The 17,962-nt window shown below is 39.4% G+C and overlaps 1 protein-coding gene across 2 annotated transcripts in view; it reads left to right on the forward strand.

Moving 5' to 3' along the window:
• The window catches only part of PAH (phenylalanine hydroxylase), a 260,469-nt gene extending 252,686 nt beyond the window's left edge, over positions 1-7,783 (forward strand). For both annotated transcript variants that reach the window (XM_086919176.1, XM_086919177.1), the window contains one exon: positions 4,058-7,783. In XM_086919176.1, the coding sequence (XP_086775302.1) occupies positions 4,058-4,101 (44 nt within the window). In that variant the 3' untranslated portion in view covers positions 4,102-7,783. The remainder of the gene's footprint in view (positions 1-4,057) is intronic.
• The last annotated feature ends 10,179 nt before the right edge of the window (positions 7,784-17,962 follow it).

Here is a 17,962-nt window from a genome sequence, read left to right on the forward strand (position 1 = left end):
GCCTTAGTCACGAAGTTTTAAACACAACACTCTCTCCCAGCCAGAGTGTTCATGCAACTAATAGGCATGATGGCATCATGCATTTTTATTGTTCCATATGCAAGACTGCAAATGCACCCATTACAGGAATGTCTAGCACATCAGTGGAACCAGGCTCAAGGACAACTTACAGACCCGGTGTTGGTAGACAGCTGCACACATCGCTCTCTGCAGTGGTGGAAAACCAAAAACTTGTCCAGAGGGCGGCAGTTCCTCGTGCCTGTTCCACAAATATTACTTACAACAGATGCATCCCTAACAGGATGGGGAGCCCATCTCCTACACCATACAACTCAAGGGAAATGGAACACTCAACCAAAAATGCTCCACATCAATCACCTAGAGCTGCTAGCAATATTCCTAGCACTCAAGTCCTTCCAAGTACATGTACAGAACAAGACTGTCTAAATCCGGATGGACAACATGACAGCCATGTACAATATTCAAAAACAGGGGGGACACACTCTCTGCAACTGTCCCAGCTTGCACAGAACATTTGGAGATGGGCCATTCCACAAAAGATATATCTGCTAGCAGGACACCTTCCAGGTGTTCACAATCAGATAGCAGATCTGTTAAGTCGGCAGACACAACAGATTCACGAATGGGAACTACGTCAGAACGTTCTTCTACCATTTTTTCACAAGTGGGGTCATCCAGACATAGATCTGTTCGCCACAGACGAAAACGCAAAATGCCCAACCTTCACCGCCAGGTTTCCTCACCCGTTGTCCAAGGGCAATGCGATATGGATGAACTGGTCAGGCAGATTTCGGTACGCTTTTCAGCCACTCCCACTAATACCACTAGTGGTACACAAGATAAGACAACAGTCTCTCAAGATAATCCTAGTAGCTCCCACATGGGCACGACAACCGTGGTTCACAGCCCTGCTAGAACTCTCAATAGTTCCACACCAAAAACCGTGTCTAACACCATCCATGCTAACACAGAACCATGGAGACATCAGACATCCAGATCCAAATCAACTGAATCTAGCGATCTAGCTCCTGAAGTCGGAGAGTTTAGTTACCTTAACCTACCACCAGACTGTATGAATATCATTAATGAAGCCAGAAGACCTACTACTAGAGCCTGCTATGCAGCAAAATGGAAAAGATTTGCCATTTACTTCAATAATAATCAAATTGATCCACTGGATGCTCCTATCCAAAATATTATTTGCTTCCTTCTATACTTACAAAGAAGTAGTCTAGCATATTCATCTATAAGGCTTCATCTTGCAGCCATTGCTGCATACCTACAAAATGGACAACATCTGACATTATTTAAGGTACCTGCGATTAAAACATTTATGGAAGGATTGAAAAGAATCATTCCTCTTAGGTTACCACCCTCTGCAGCGTGGAGCCTAAACATTGCTCTTACTAGGCTCATGGGACCCCCTTTTGAACCTTTACACCAATGCGAACTGCAATTTCTCACATGGAAAACAGCTTTCCTTATTTCTATTGCCTCTCTCAGGAGGGTAGGTGAAATTCAAGCTTTCACTATACAAGAACCATTTTTACAACTACACCGTAACAAAGTGGTTCTAAGAACAAATCCCAAATTTCTTCCTAAAGTTATTACTCCTTTTCATCTAAACCAATCATTAGAGTTGCCAGTGTTTTTTTCAAAATCCAGACTCTGTAGCAGAAAAAGCTCCACACACCCTATACGTAAAAAGAGCCCTCCTATATTACATTGATAGGACTAAAACATTTCAGAAAACAAAACCATTGTTTGTAGCTTTCTTACCACCACATAAAGGCAACCCCATCTCTAAAGCTGGAATTGCTAGGTGGATTGTAAAATGCATACAAATATGCTATGAACAAGCAAAACATACATTAACAATTCCTCCTAGAGCACACTCCACACGCAAACTAGGAGCCTCTATGGCCTTCTTAGGGAACATTTCTCTAGAAGACATATGTAAAGCAGCAACGTGGTCTACAATACATACCTTCACTAAACACTATTGTGTTGATGTGCAAGCAAAGCAGCAAGCTGCAGTAGGCCAAGCTGTCCTCAAAACTCTCTTTCAAAGTACGGTAAATGCTACTTACCAGTATGCATCTGTTCTTGGCATGTAGAGCTGCAGATTCTCACAAGCCCACCCGCCTCCCTGGACCTATATCTGTTCCAGTTCTGTCTTAATTAGATATATACACAAGGACATCCCTTTTTTCTATCTCTACTAACTCCATCATTTCCCATCATGGCGGAAAACAATCTAAGGATGGAGTCGATGCCCATGCACACTATCGTCCAAGGGAGGAGTCACCCATCTCTTGACTACAAAGACTTCTTCCAAGATGACAACAACATGTAATCATCCGAGCCCAACACGAGGTGGGGATCTAATGCTCAATGTGGGAATCTGCAGCTCTACATGCCAAGAACAGACACATATTTGTAGGTAGCATTTACCCTTCACAGCAACTTCGTCCAGCGGCATCCCGACTATGCTGATCTTCCTCGGACACCACAGGCTGCCTTGCCCTGCTGAACTTTGCCTCCTCAACCATTTTGTCCTGAAATGTCTTGTAAATCCAAAGGAAATCATAGACCGGGCCTAATCCACTTTGATTATTCAAACCATGCTCCATCACGGTCAGCCATAACTTTTGACTTTGCCCCAGTCTTGCGCGATTAGATGTCTGCGGTTGGCAATTGGATCTTTTAGGTGGTAGTTTTTACTAAAAATTTAAAACTTCATAACTCCAGTTTTACTGATAGGATTTTTGTGGTTTTGGTGTCAAATAATGTATTGAAATTTACTAAATTGGTGTGGGGTTTAACTTGTATGGTGTTTTCACTTTATTACTGTTTTTGTGCTGCATCAACTCTGTACTCATTGCCTATAGGTTAAGCCTGACTAATTGTGTGCCACATTACCAGAGGGTTAAGCATAGGTTAATTTAGTGACTTTTTATGCTTCACCCAGACAAGGATTGTGGCTGTTGCTTGAGTAGGGGTCGCCCCCTTAACCAACAGCGCAATTTCTCACAATGTCCATATGTCACCCTACCATTCTATCAGCACTTACTCAGTAAGTGGTCAATTAGATACATTTAGAGGCACTTCTACATCCCAAGCCAATAGCACACCACTGGAAAAGTTATGTCTGTTCAGAAAATCTAACATTGGTACTAAATTCTGACCTCCATCACATACTTAGGAGCAGCCACGGTCGGCTGATGTGGTGAGGAATGAGATAGGCTCCATCTATCTCGAGGTTAATTATGAGGCTCACTTTACTCAAAGGACGTTTGGTTTTGGAATGCCAGGTCAGAGCAGGTGCAAGGTGCCTCCATTACAGTTATTTTGGGTGAAAGTGTATACTTTGTTTAGGGCCTTACATAATTTGCCCCACAAAATCCCCAAAGGGTTGCAAATCCTAGTGGTGCCTGAATCGAGATTCCACATGGTGCCCGAGACAAAGCTGTGTCAAGCAAGTTATTATAAACCCCAATTGTGCATGCCAAACTTTGAGCAAGAAAACTCAGAATGGTGCAGGAATATCACACCTGGTAAATACAGCATCCTACAATATTAGTAATCCAGGCTACAGTACAGCAACACATATATAGGGAAACCTCCTAAAGAGTCCCTTATGAGGTTCCCCTATATATGTGCATATGGCTGAATATAGATGCATAGCATTATGGCCAGACAGCACTTCTCGTGGCAATAGGCTGATCAGATTGTTCCATGTTCCCGAACACCAGTTTTCCATTCCTGGACTTTGCTTTTACATAACATTGATTTCAGCTGTGGTGCTCCAAATGGATCAGTTACAATGAATCAAGACTGCAACTCCCAGAATGCACTGATATGTAAAATCAAAGTTTAGAAATAGAAAATTGGTGTCCCAGTGACATGAAGCTATTTGGTCACCCTACTCTGGAAAATGATCACTCAATTAAAGATGTTTGCACTCTGTAGCAGAACATGGTTTCAGTGTAGTATTGGAAACTCACATTATCATTTTTATCATTTTTGTGTTCAGGTGAAATTGGGACTCTCTGTAATGCCCTCCGGAAACTTGAATGAAAATGAACTAAAGAAGGCAGATACAACTGACACTGTTGAAGCAAATGTGACATTTCAAGCTGCATCCAGCCATTTCATACATTATATGTTGTATATGCAAAGTGCAAATAATGAACTGTAAATATGATCATATATATTTGTACATGGATATATTTATCAGCATTTTTTTCTATTTGTCTAATGCTTTGGTTCTTATGAAAGCTTTATGCATGTCAAAGAGTGGTCTGAAAATATGTTTTGAGGTATCGTTTCAATTAACAGTTCTAGTTTGCTCAGTTATAGAAATACAGAGATATTTCTTCTCATTTGAGTAACCATTCTAAAACCATTATTTAGCCTTTTATTTGTAAATGTGCTGTAGCGCCTTGAATGAAAAATTACATTAACGAATCCTGTAATTGTGGTATTACCTCTAATATAGCTCTAAATAGAGAGCAACTCGCAGATATCCGTTTTTAGTAGTCTGGAGTATGCACCATCTTTTGTTTTATCACATACAGTGTACTCTGTAGCTTAAATTAGCCTATTCAACTAATACATCAACTAGATATTTTACTTTTACAGTGACAATAGTTATCCATTGCATGTTCTGCCAAAGACTATTTTTTGAGTATTTAGTGCATCATTCTTATCACAAAAGCAAAACCATACTATTACATACTATACAAAAAGTGTGAGAAAGCAGCCTGCTTCCTGATGTGATGTAAATGTAAGCTCAAATAAGTTTCATGATTTTGGAAACGTACTGAAATTTACTGGACTAAACACATGCAATTAGTTATTTCATTGCACTACTAATAATGAGTATGATAGCTGGAATTAACTATTACCGGATGAAAACATTGAAAGCAAAATGGAAGATTGGCCAAAAGAATTTGAATAGTGGCACCAAAGATGATGGAGGGTCGCTTAAAAATAAATGTTAACGAAAATTGGGATGTATGTTCTGAAGCAATGTGTTGAAATGCTGGATTTTGGCTCTTCTTATGCAGTAATCAGAACTTCCTGTGGGAGTATTCATTTAATTTTGAAAACAGTTAAGAACATACTTATCCTTCTCCTAAGGGCATTTAACGTGAGGGTTCCACCAGAGGGGAACATTACAAATAAAAATACACAAGAGACAAACCCAGGAAAAAAGGAGGAGCATCACAAGCGAACACCACATAAGAAGAGGGGAAACGTGAGACAATTGGTAGTGGATACAATCTGACGGACATCAAACAATTTACAATATAATAGAGCTCGGACACTAATAAGAAGAAATTAATTGTGTGTTGAGAAATTGATAAGAGAAAATAAACAACAAAAGGTATGAGAACGAGGGGGCATCATTAGGAAAGGAGCGGAATGCTAATTGAAGAACGTTCGACAGCATACACCAGACAATATGATATTAGAGGGCAAAGCATACAAATTAACTCAAACTTTTACAAGAGGGTGGACATTTTGGTATTTGTGGGGCAATAACCTCGCTGAGTGTGAGATGTAACAGGGAAACAGTGCAGGTGCAATCAATGCAAGCTTCTTACATTATTACGACGGAGATCTGGACTCTTTGTAGACCGAATACCAAGGGGCACTTGCATAGTGGGGCAGTATAGTAAAGGATTGCAAAACTGCCCAGAAAAGCACAGGTTTTTAGTTGGAGATACCACTGAAGGATTGGGTTAGAAGACTAACATGCTCATTTTAAAATGAATTAAAAATAATTGAAGATAGTTTGCAATATAATTATTATCGGTACATCGCGTTATGCAACCAACCATAGGTTTACCAAAGATCACTGAGTAGCAACAATGGACCAGGAGAGAAAAGGAGGAGACCAAAAAGAGTTAATGATCAAAGACTGCTGTGGGTACAGTGAACTATCTGAAAAGTGTCTCACTGAACAAAGTATATATAGCTCATTGCTGGTGTCTGACCAGCAGGTATACATGGAGAGTGCATAGGGATAAAGGAGGACAGGCAGGATTGTGCACGTGGAAAGGGGAGAGAAAAGGAGACCGATGTCAAGGTGATGAATGACAATGAGAAAAGCCAAGTTTGACTCTGATGGTACATTGTTGAACCATTCAAGGACATGTTGAAGCGAGTCTGAGGGAGGCAGGTGTCTTTCTCCTTCTCCTGTCTTTCTCCATCTCCATCACAGCAATTTCTAAGGTTGAACATCTCATGATACAAGGCAATGTTGAAGCAAGTCTGAGGGAGGCAGGTGTCTTTCCCTCACTTCAATTTCTAAGATTGAACATCTTGTGAAAGCCATAATGATAAACGCATTTACCTACTGGCACAGAGCTAAAATGGAACTGGAGAGAACAAATGCATGTGTGTTGCATCAATTACACTTAAAAGCTCTTCTGAAAATGAGAGAAGTGAGGAGGCAGGGAAGAAAAAGAGACAAGATTGAGGAAAAAAAGGTTTGAGAAAGAGAGTAGTGGCAGTATGTCTTACATGTCACTTGTGTTTCCCTTAACACTAAATTATACCTCTTCGAAGCACTACTGGGAACAGGAATGGGAAGGAAGAAGGATAGAGGGAGGGAACAAGACATAAATATCTGATGTGCCTAAACTAATTTTATTTAGCAAAGTGGTATGGAATTAAGAATCAGCTGTGTCCAAAATGTAAGATTTGAGTTCAAGACCTTATGGAGATCTCGCCAATAAGAGATCAAATAAATACGTAATTGTGTCAATCAAGAGTTCAGAAAGTAATACCTAATGGTGAAATCTGTATCGGTCTTGCTTTATCTAAATTACTGAAATGAGGCAATTCACTCTTTTCAAGAGCGTGGGGTTTGAGAGCAAGGACTGGTCATCTTCTGCTGATTGGTTGAATGCTGAGCAGGACAATTCAAGATCTATCCAACCACAGAAGGAAACTGTCAGGTGCAGCAGGTAGCAGTGGCAAGCCTCCTTGAGTGGCATCATTGCTCAAGAAGGGAGGTTCATAGAAGGGACAATTGTCTGTTCAAAAAGCAGAGAGGTAGTGCGGTTATTAAGTGGTTCGGCATTTTATAATCTTCATAGACAATGGACTATTGTACAGAAAACCTGCAATCATGAACCCATCCCAAGGCAATGTTGGTAGCCTCACAGTGCTTGTATAAGGGAATGATAAGTAAGCGTGGACCCTAGCTCAGAGGAGATTATGGAAAAAAGACTACTAGTTCCTGGTGTTGTTAAGCTAATTAAACGGGGCACTTGACAAGATGAGTGAGGTCTTCTGTTTATACAATAAGAGAAGATATGGGGCATTTAAAAAGAGATATAAAATCAGAAATTATTATCAGCACATGAAAACAATTACAAAAATATTGAGAGTATTTAGTCAAGGTTGTAAAAACTACTCCTGATAATAAATATAACCTGAATGTTCGCCTCAGAATATCAAAAATTGAAATTACTCTACAAACCTGTGCACAGTCTTATGCTACATATGAGTGAAAATTAGACATATTTGCATGCACAAAAAATTATATAGTCATAGTAGCACATTTCGGAGATTAAAACAAAGTCATTATATATTTGCAGGATGGTTTATTGAGTGTTATGTATTATACTGAAGTAAGCAATGTAAATGGAACCAGCATGTGGAAACAGCAGAACTGGGCTTAATGGAGTGTAAATGTTTCATTTATTTGTTAATATATTTTCAATAAAGACTTGCATGAATAGTTCGTAAACTCTTTTTGTATTAATTTTACAATTGTTTTTACAGCATATGTCTTTCATTTCACTTCACCTTAAAACTATGTAGTGGAGTATCCTGTACACGTTCTCTCAATAACATTGTTTAATTTTAAGTTTTAACAGATTTATTTTTCTATTTATCAAACGCAAAATAAGTTAATTATTTAGGACACTCTTAAGAGGATCCTTGTGTGAGGATTAAATGGTTAATTGTAAAAAAAAAAGGAGTGGCCCATACGTGCTGTGCGAATAACTTATGTTTTAACTCCCTGTGGTAGTTTTTTAGTTACAGGGGCATGTTTTTGAGGATGCCAGCATAGTAAACTTACATGAGGGTGAGGTTGCAGAATCTGCAGTTGAGAGGAGAGTTTATATGTTCTAAAAATGCCTGGTGCCATTCTGATGTGTGCATCTTGCTGCAGGTATTTGTGTATGATGGAGAACTGAAAATGACTGAGAACTCTCTGCTTGTGGGGAGGCCTAGGGCTAGCCTGACCACAGAAAGAGTTTATGGATGGTACTTAGGATTCCTAGATGAATCTCTTAAAACCACTTAAAACGCCTCAATCCTAAAATGATGCAGCAATGTACTGGGTCCAGATGAGATAAGTGTATGCCATACATGCTATTACAGAAGACTTTGATGAAGTAAAGCCTTTGGTTATATGTTCATTAGTGATTAGCCAAACCCAGTTCATCTCATTGAAGGATATTAACACAAGCTCCAGCAACTGTGCAATTCCTCTTAAAAATGAAGTCTAGGCTGCTTTAATTGATAGACATAACCTGTGTGTGCAGGTAGCATCCCTCTGAGATTTTCCCTGTTTTGCTGCTGCCATATCCAAGACAACCTGTTCTTAAGTGAAAGGAATAGAACTGAGCTGAAGTTGCCGAGTTTCACCCCGTAGAATTCCACAGTTACCTAAAAACTCTGTGAGATTCTGCAGAGTTCCACCAATGGGTGAAAAATATGCAGCTCGCATTCCTTGTAGTTCAATTCAGCAATGATAGCACAAGCAGCTCTGAAAAATCAGCGCAAGCAGCACTGTGAATTGCGCAAAGAATGTGCGGCCATTCAAGTTGATTTTGCTGCCATTCAAGTAGAAAATCTACTCAAGCAAATCAACTCCAGAGGCAGCTCTCTGACTGCAACTCAAATCTTGCTTGCGCTTGCTAGCTCCCGTTTTCTGGAGCCTTGTGTTGAAAAAACGTTTGCCATGTGGCTATTGGCAGAATTTGGCCAGAACTGTTTTAAAGAGTAGTGCTGAGTGGCCACAATTCCACCAAATTCATGGGTAGAATGAGAAATTCTGCCCACCCCTAAAAAGGATCCTGCCTGCAAACCAGGTACAAATCTGTCATTGGAGAATATTGTGGAGAAAGTGATGTATTACATGTTTTGCCTTTAAAGTAACACTGCTTTGCCCTTGATATCTAACCGCTCAAATATCTACTGATTTCCCTACTGAAATGTTCAAACCTGCTTGTAAACAGTCTATCTATGGTATAATTCGTTTTTCCAAAGAACTAGAACTAAATAAATCAGATTGGCTACCTTATTTTAGTTCGATATATGCACTAAGTGAAGGTTGTTATTAACAGAAAACATACCTGTCACCTAATACTCAACTAAATTAGAAGAAAGGCATTATGCATATTAATGATTGATAGTGTTATTAAATGGTTAGAAAGATATAAGATTTTATACATTTGCAATGTAATGCAGATTTTTTTGTATGATGCACATTCAGCAATTACTTGCTCTCTTATTACTTTGGCCCTGATTACGATGCCGGTCGGATGAGCGTCCGACCGGCATCGTTGAGGTAAAGCGACTGGCAGTCCCGACTGCCAAAGTAGGATCCGATCACCCTGGACGTGGTGGGAAACATGCCTTTTTGCATTGAGGCTTGTGTTATTGATAGAGGAATAGGCAGTCCCTTCCAATAGATTATTATATAAAAAACTTAACATAGAAGTCAAATAGTTTCTATGATAGCATTAATTGTCAGTTCAATTCAAAAGTCTTTATTTCGATTGAGTTTTTACAATCATAAAAAGTGCATAATAAAAGATTACATCAAACTTCTAAAAAAGATTATCACATACACGTTTGTAACAGATAGGTTAAAAGTATTTCAATTTAAGAAAAGACAGTTGATATCATTTAGATCAAAATTAAAAAGATATCTCAGATGATTGTAAGCGGATTTTCAAGCATGCTTTTAAGAAACAAGCTATACATTTAGCAGCAAATTGAGTTTCTAAAAACTGTAAAGCCGGGAGCGCAGGCCTACATCTTCTCAGGCCCATTTGTCGGAGGAGAGGAATAATCCAACGTTTGCGTGGGGTCTCATAATAGCTACAAAACAATGTTACATTTAGGGTTGACTGATGTGCAATTCCGTCACAGGGACATCTAATCAATTCGTGTGACCAGTTTGAAACCCCGGGAAAAGAAACAAGACGGAAAAAGGAATCAAAACGAAACCTGGTTAGGACAAACTTTTCGTGATTTGACAAAAAGAAGGACAAATACGACTGAATGCCAGGTGAGGTTTGTATCATCAGTAGATGTGTGTTTGTACGTTTGCCTATCTATGTGCAAGAACGTAGATCTCTAAGGTGATTTACACACAGATTTTTCAAGGCCTTCCTGGATATATCAAACAGTGAAGAGGGGTCTGTAAAAAATATTAAACAATTTAGATCTTTCAGAAAGTTGAAAACGTACAATAACCATGGGATCTTTTTCCAGTGAGCCAAGGATAAGCAATCAGTTATTAGAGAGAGTGTAAGGTGGCATTGCTGTTTAGTACAAATACTGTGCCATAAGAGGATCGGCTGGTATCTGATGGTATCCGATAGATAATCCAAGCCGAGCTCGATATGGCAACCATAGATTGGGGCGCTTTGAGGAAGGGCAAGAATATATTTTAAAAACCCATTTTGAATTTTTTGAAACTCGTCGTAGGGAGCGTAGCCCCAAACTCCTGCACCGTAAGTTGCAACGCTGTGGCATTTAGCGCGGTACATTTTGAGCAACTCGGCGGGAGCGGGTTTGCCAAGTTTCCTAGAAAAAGAAATCAGCGCCGCAGTTGTTCGCTGGAATAACAACTTTTTCCTCGCAATGGCGGGTTTCCAGGTTATTTGGTCATCAATGAGACTACCCAGGTAGGGATATTCCCTAGCATCATCCAATCTAGCCTTTTCTACAAAGAGAGGTTTCGGTTTCTTCACTTTTGGGCCAATATGCATCACGAAGGTCTTGCTCTTATTAACTTTTAAACCCAGGGAGAGCATAAACTGGCAGTACTTGCCCAGTTGTAATTGGAGCAGTTTTAATGTTCTCGCCAGGATGACAGAGTCATCGGCGTACAATAGGGCTGGAATAGGCCGAGTGTTTATGCAAGGAAGGTCCTGGCTGCCTTCCAGCATCGCCTGTTCTAACCCGTTAGTGTAGATATTAAATAAAAACGGGGCAAGGACACACCCCTGTCTAACACCTTTTGCTACGCTAAATGACTGAGATAGTTCGCCGTTTGTACCATACCTCACGCACGCATTGGCGTCGGTATAAAGCTCTCGGAGGAATTTTAGAAGGGGAGGATCAACCCCCAAGTCCCTCAGGAATACCCACAATTTGGAGTGAATCACGCAATCGAATGCGGCACTGAGGTCAACGTAAACTAAATACAAATTACCTCCTTTTGCCCCTGCGTATTTGCCCATTAAAAGAGTCAGGTTAAGGGCCTGTTCTACAGTGCCCAATCCCTCTTGGAACCCATACTGGAGATCTGTTAGGATGTTCTTCTCCGATGCCCAATACTGGAGGCACTCCAGGATTAATCGCCCGGCAACCTTCCCCAGTGAGTCCAAGAGGGAAATGGGCCTGTAGCAGGCTGGGTTATCCCGTTCACCCTTTTTAACAAGCATTTGTAATGCATAAGGTCTCGCATTAGGAAAGTTTGAGCTATTGGTATTGTAAATGACACATTTTTTATTTATGTGTTGGTTTTGAAAATAGCACAAATAATTGCTTTGTCATTTACAGTGCCAATAGTTATAACTTGTGACACCTATAGCATTTGTAATGCAATATGTGTTGTATTCACGTGACTTGGATGTATTGATATTACAAATAACAATGGCTTATAATTGTTTTAATAATTAATACTTAAATAAAAGTTATTTATAATTTATTTGTGAAGAATATGTTCAGTGTATTTTATTGTGACGAAAATCCAAGAACAGAAGTGAAATACTAACCTCTTTTTGTGACATTTGTAATAAAGCTTGAAAGATTGAGAGAACATATTTAACCCAGTTGTTGTTGAATGGTTGCACAGATTGATGCTGTGGTGGCGCTGAGTGATGTTGTGGTGGCGACTAGTGATGCTGTGGCATTCAATGATCCTGTGGTAGCGCATAGTGATGTTGTTGTGCCCCTTAGTGATGCTGTGGTGGTGCTGAGTAATGCTGTGGTGATGCGATAGATAGAGTGAGTGGGATAGATAGATAGAGTGAGGGCGATAGATAGAGTGAGGGCGATAGATAGATAGATAGATAGATAGATAGATAGATAGAAAGATAGATAGATAGATAGATAGATAGATAGATAGATAGATAGATAGATAGATAGATAGATAGATAGATAGATAGATAGATAGATAGATAGATAGATAGATAGATAGATAGATAGAGTGAGGGCGATAGATAGATAGATAGAGTGAGGGCGATAGCAAGATAGAGTGAGGGCGATAGATAGATAGAGGGAGGGCGATAGATAGAGTGAGGGCGATAGATAGCTAGACAGATCGATAGGGTGATGGCGATCAGTATCTAGATAAATAGATAGATAGAATGATAGATAGATAGATAGATAGATAGATAGATAGATAGATAGATAGATAGATAGATAGATAGATAGATAGATAGATAGATAGATAGATAGATAGATAGAGTGAGGGCGATAGATAGTGAGGGCAATAGATAGATAGATAGAGTGAGGGTGATAGATAGTGAGGGCAATAGATAGATAGATAGAGTGAGGGCGATAGCAAGATAGAGTGAGGGCGATAGATAGATAGAGTGAGGGCGATAGATAGAGTGAGGGCAAAAGATAGATAGATTGATAGATAGAGTGAGGTAGATAGATAGATAGATAGATAGATAGATAGATAGATAGATAGATAGATAGATAGATAGATAGATAGATAGATAGATAGATAGATAGATAGATAGATAGATAGATAGATAGATAGATAGATAGAGTGAGGGCGATAGATAGATAGTGAGGGCGATAGATAGATAGAGTGAGGGCAATAGCAAGATAGAGTGAGGGCGATAGATAGATAGAGTGAGGGCGATAGAGTGAGGGCGATAGATAGAGTGAGGCCGATAGATAGATAGATAGATAGATAGATAGATAGATAGATAGATAGATAGATAGAGTGAGGGCGATAGATAGAGTGAGGGCGAAAGATGGAGTGAGGGCGATGGATAGAGTGAAGGTGATAGATAGATAGATAGAGTGAGGGCGATAGATAGAGTGAGGGCGATGGATAGAGTGAAGGTGATAGATAGATAGACAGATAGAGTGAGGGCGATAGATAGATAGACAGATAGAGGGCGATAGAGTGAGGGCGATAGATAGAGTGAGGCCGATGGATAGAGTGAGGGCGATGGATAGAGTGAAGGTGATAGAAAGATAGATAGATAGATAGATAGATAGATAGATAGATAGATAGATAGATAGATAGATAGATAGATAGATAGATAGATAGATAGATAGATAGATAGAGTGAGGGCGATAGATAGATAGTGAGGGCGATAGATAGATAGAGTGAGGGCAATAGCAAGATAGAGTGAGGGCGATAGATAGATAGAGTGAGGGCGATAGAGTGAGGGCGATAGATAGAGTGAGGCCGATAGATAGATAGATAGATAGATAGATAGATAGATAGATAGATAGATAGATAGATAGATAGATAGATAGATAGATAGATAGATAGATAGATAGATAGATAGATAGATAGATAGACAGATAGAGTGAGGGCGATTAGATAGATAGAGTGAGGGCGATAGATAGATAGAGTGAGGGCGATAGATAGATAGACAGATAGAGTGAGGGCGATAGATCGATAGACAGATAGAGTGAGGGTGATAGATCGATAGACAGATAGAGTGAGGGTGATAGATCGATAGACAGATGGAGTGAGCTAGATAGATAGATAGATAGATAGGAGTGAGGGCAATAGATTGATAGATAGATAGATAGATAGATAGATAGATAGATAGATAGATAGATAGATAGATAGATAGATAGATAGATAGATAGATAGTTGTGTGTGCGGTTGTGTTTGTGGTTGTGTGTGTGTGGTTGTGTGTGTGTGGTTGTGTGTGTTATGCTTTGTTTTGCTATGCTATATTTTGTTATGCTATGCTATGTTTTGCTGTGTTTGGTATGCTATGCTATGTTTTGCTAGGCTATAATATGTTTTATTTTCTTATGCTATGTTTTGTTGTGTTTTGTTAAGCTATGCTATGTTTTGTTGTGTTTGGTATGCTATGCTATGTTTTGCTAGGCTATGATATGTTTTGTTTTGTTATGCTATGTTTTGTTGTGTTTTGCTATGTTTTGTTATGCTATGTGTTGTTGTGTTTTGTTATGCTATGCTATGTTTTGTTATGTTATGCTATGTTTTGTTATGCTATGCAATGTTTTGTTTTGCTATTCTATGCTTTGTTATGCTATGCAATGCTTTGTTGTGTTTTGCTATGATTTGTTATGCTATGCTATGTTTTGTTGTGTTTTGCTATGTTTTGTTATGCTATGTGTTGTTGTGTTTTGTTTTGCTATGCTATGTTTTGTTATGCTATGCAATGTTTTGTTATGCTTTGTTTTATTATGCTATGCTATGTTTTGCTATCCTATGCTTTATTTTGTTATGCTATGCTGTTTTGTTGTGTTTTGCTATGCTATGCTTTGTTATGCTATGCTAAGTTTTGTTGTGTTTTGATATGCTATGCTTTGTTATGCTATTTTGTGTTATGCTATGCTATGCTTTGTTTTGCTATGCTGTTTTGTTATGCTATGCTTTGTTATGCTATTCTTTGTTATGCTATGCTTTGTTATGCTATGCTTTTTTATGCTATGCTTTGTTATGCTATGTTTTGTTATGCTATGCCAAGCGTTGTTTTGTTAGGCTATGCTATGTTGTGTTTTGTTATGCTATGCTATGTTGCATTTTGTTTAAGCATGAGCGAATTTTGCGGATCTCGCGTTCGCGAATTTTGCGGATTTGCGGATTCGCAATCCGCAAATTCCGCGAATTCCCGCGAATTTGCGGATTTTTTTTTTTTGTGTTCGCCCGTGTTTCTGCCAGTTCGTGAGGGTTTTGTACACTTTCGCAAATTGCGAACTTACCTGTCGGGTCGCAAGTTTCGCGAACTTGTTGTTTCTACGTGTCCAGCCTGTTTGGGACACTCTTCTTCATCACTGCCACTCTCTGTCACCACTGCCACTCTCTGACTACTCATGCCACCCTCTGGCCCACCCATGCCACCCTCTGTTTCATCACCACACCCTCTGGTTGTCCAGTGTACATTATTTTCGGCAAAGCAAAGCACACCTTCCCTGCCTCAAGTGACCTGAATTAATTTGGGGCTGATTAATGTGTCACAGAATATTTTTTTAGCTGGCACCTGCTTCCTTAGTGCGCCCTGATTAGTGATCTTTTGCACTTGCTAAGTGCTTTCATTGTTGCAAAATTAGTTACAACACCTGCCCTGCCCCAACTGACAATAATGAATTAGGGGCTGATTAATGGATTTTAACTTCCAGCCTGGCTCCTGCTTGTCTCCGTTAGCTGTAATTCAGGACCTTTGTGGCATATGTGTAACTATTCTGAGGTTCAGAGCAGGGTCACATAATAGTTTCAACTGGCAACTGAACTCTGGAGGGGCCCCTCAGGAAGCACTACAGGAAATGGCTACTAATGATGAGCCTGAACTTTTGAACCTGGTAAGTAGTTACTTTCAGTTTTGCTAAGATCGTATTTCTGCAATTTTGCACTTATTCGCGGGGCGCGAACTCACGCGAACTCACGCGAACAGTGCGAGCAGTGCGAGCAAAATCCGCTGCTCGCGGATTTGCGGATTTTGCGGGAGATTCGCAAATCTCGCGGATTGCGGATTTCCCGAAAATCCGCAAAATCCGCGAGCGGAACGGATTTTCCGCCCATGCCTAATTTTGTTATGCTATGCTATGTTTTGTTGTGTTTTGTTATGCTATGCTAGGTTTTGCTATGCTTTGCAATGCTATGTTTTGTTATGTATGCTATGTTTTGTTGTGTGTTGTTATGCTATGCTATGTTTTGTTGTGTTTTGTTGTTTTGTTATGCTATGCTTTGTTTTGTTAGGCTATGCTTTGTTATGTTATGCTATGTTTTGTTCTGCTATGTGTTTTTGTGTTTTGTTATGCTATGTTTTGTTATGTTATGCTATGTTTTGTTGTGTGTTGTTATGCTATGCTATGTTTTGTTGTGTTTTGTTGTTTTGTTATGCTATGCTTTGTTTTGTTAGGCTATGCTTTGTTATGTTATGCTATGTTTTGTTCTGCTATGTGTTTTTGTGTTTTGTTATGCTATGTTTTGTTATGTTATGCTATGTTTTGTTATGCTATGCTATGTTTTGTTTTGCTATCCTATGCTTTGTTTTGTTATGTTATGCTATGCTATGTTTAGTTTTGCTATCCTATGCTTGGTTATGCTATGCTATGTTTTGTTGTGTTTTGCTATGATTTGTTATGCTATGCTATGTTTTGTTGTGTTTTATTATGCTATGCTTTGTTTTGCTATGCTATGCTTGGTTATGCTATGTTTTGTTATGCTATGCTATGCTTTGTTTTACTATATTTTGTTATGCTAAGCTTTGTTTTGTTATGCTATGCTATGTTGTGTTTGGTTATGCTATGCTATGTTTTGTTCTGTTTCCTTATGCTATGCTATGTTTTGCTATGCTTTGCAATGCTGTGTTTTGTTATGTATGCTATGTTTTGTTGTGTTTAGTTATGCTATGCTATATTTTGTTGTGTTTTGCTATGTTTTGTTATGCTATGTTTTGTTATGCTATGCTTTGTTTTATGTTATGTTATGTTATGTTTTGTTATGTTATGCTGTTTTGTTCTGCTGTTTTGTTGTGTTATGTTATGCTATGCTATGTTTTGTTTTAGGCTATGCTATATTTTGTTGTGTTTTGCTATGTTTTGTTATGCTATGTTTTGTTTTACTATGCTTTGTTTTGTTTTGCTATTCTTTGTTATGTTATGCTATGGTTTGTTTTGTTATGCTATGCTATGTTTTGCTGTGTTTTGCTATGTTTTCTTATGCTATGTTTTGTTATGCTATGCTTTGTTTTATGTTATGTTATGCTATGTTTTGTTCTGCTATGTTTTGTTGTTATGTTATGCTATGCTATGTTTTGTTTTACTATGATATGTTTTGTTTTGCTATGCTTTGTTATGTTATGCTTTGTTTTGTTATGCTATGTTTTGTTATGCTATGCTATGTTTTGTTGTGTTTTGTTATGCTATGCAATGCTTTGTTGTGTTTTGCTATGCTATGTTTTGTTTTGTTATGCTATGTTTTGTTTTGCTATCCTATGCTTTGTTTTGTTATGCTGTGCTTTTGCTATCCTATGCTTTTGTTTGTTATGCTATGCTATGCTGTGTTTCGTTATGCTATGCTATGTTTTGTTATGCTATGCGGGTGAGGGTATGTGAGGGTGTGTGAGGGTGTGTGAGTGTGTGTGAGGGTGAGTGCGGGTGAGTGAGGGTGAGGGGGGTGAGGGTGTGTGAGTGTGAGGGTTTTTGAGGGTGATGGTGTGTGAGGGTGAGGGTGTGTGAGGGTGAGGGGGTGTGAGGGGGTGTGAGGGTGAGGGTGTGAGAGTGAGTGAGGGTGTGTGAGGGTGAGGGGGTGTGAGGGTGAGGGGGTGAGGGTGTGTGAGAGTGAGGGGGTGTGAGGGTGAGGGGGTGTGAGGGTGAGGGGGTGTGAGGGAGTGTGAGGGTGAGGGGGTGTGAGGGTGAGGGGGTGTGAGGGTGAGAGGGTTTGTGAAAGTGAGGGGGTGTGTGAGGGTGAGAGGGTGTGTGAGGGTGAGAGGGTGAG

This window comes from Lissotriton vulgaris, chromosome 1_1, assembly GCF_964263255.1.
Source record: "Lissotriton vulgaris chromosome 1_1, aLisVul1.2, whole genome shotgun sequence".
Classification (NCBI taxonomy): domain Eukaryota; kingdom Metazoa; phylum Chordata; class Amphibia; order Caudata; family Salamandridae; genus Lissotriton; species Lissotriton vulgaris.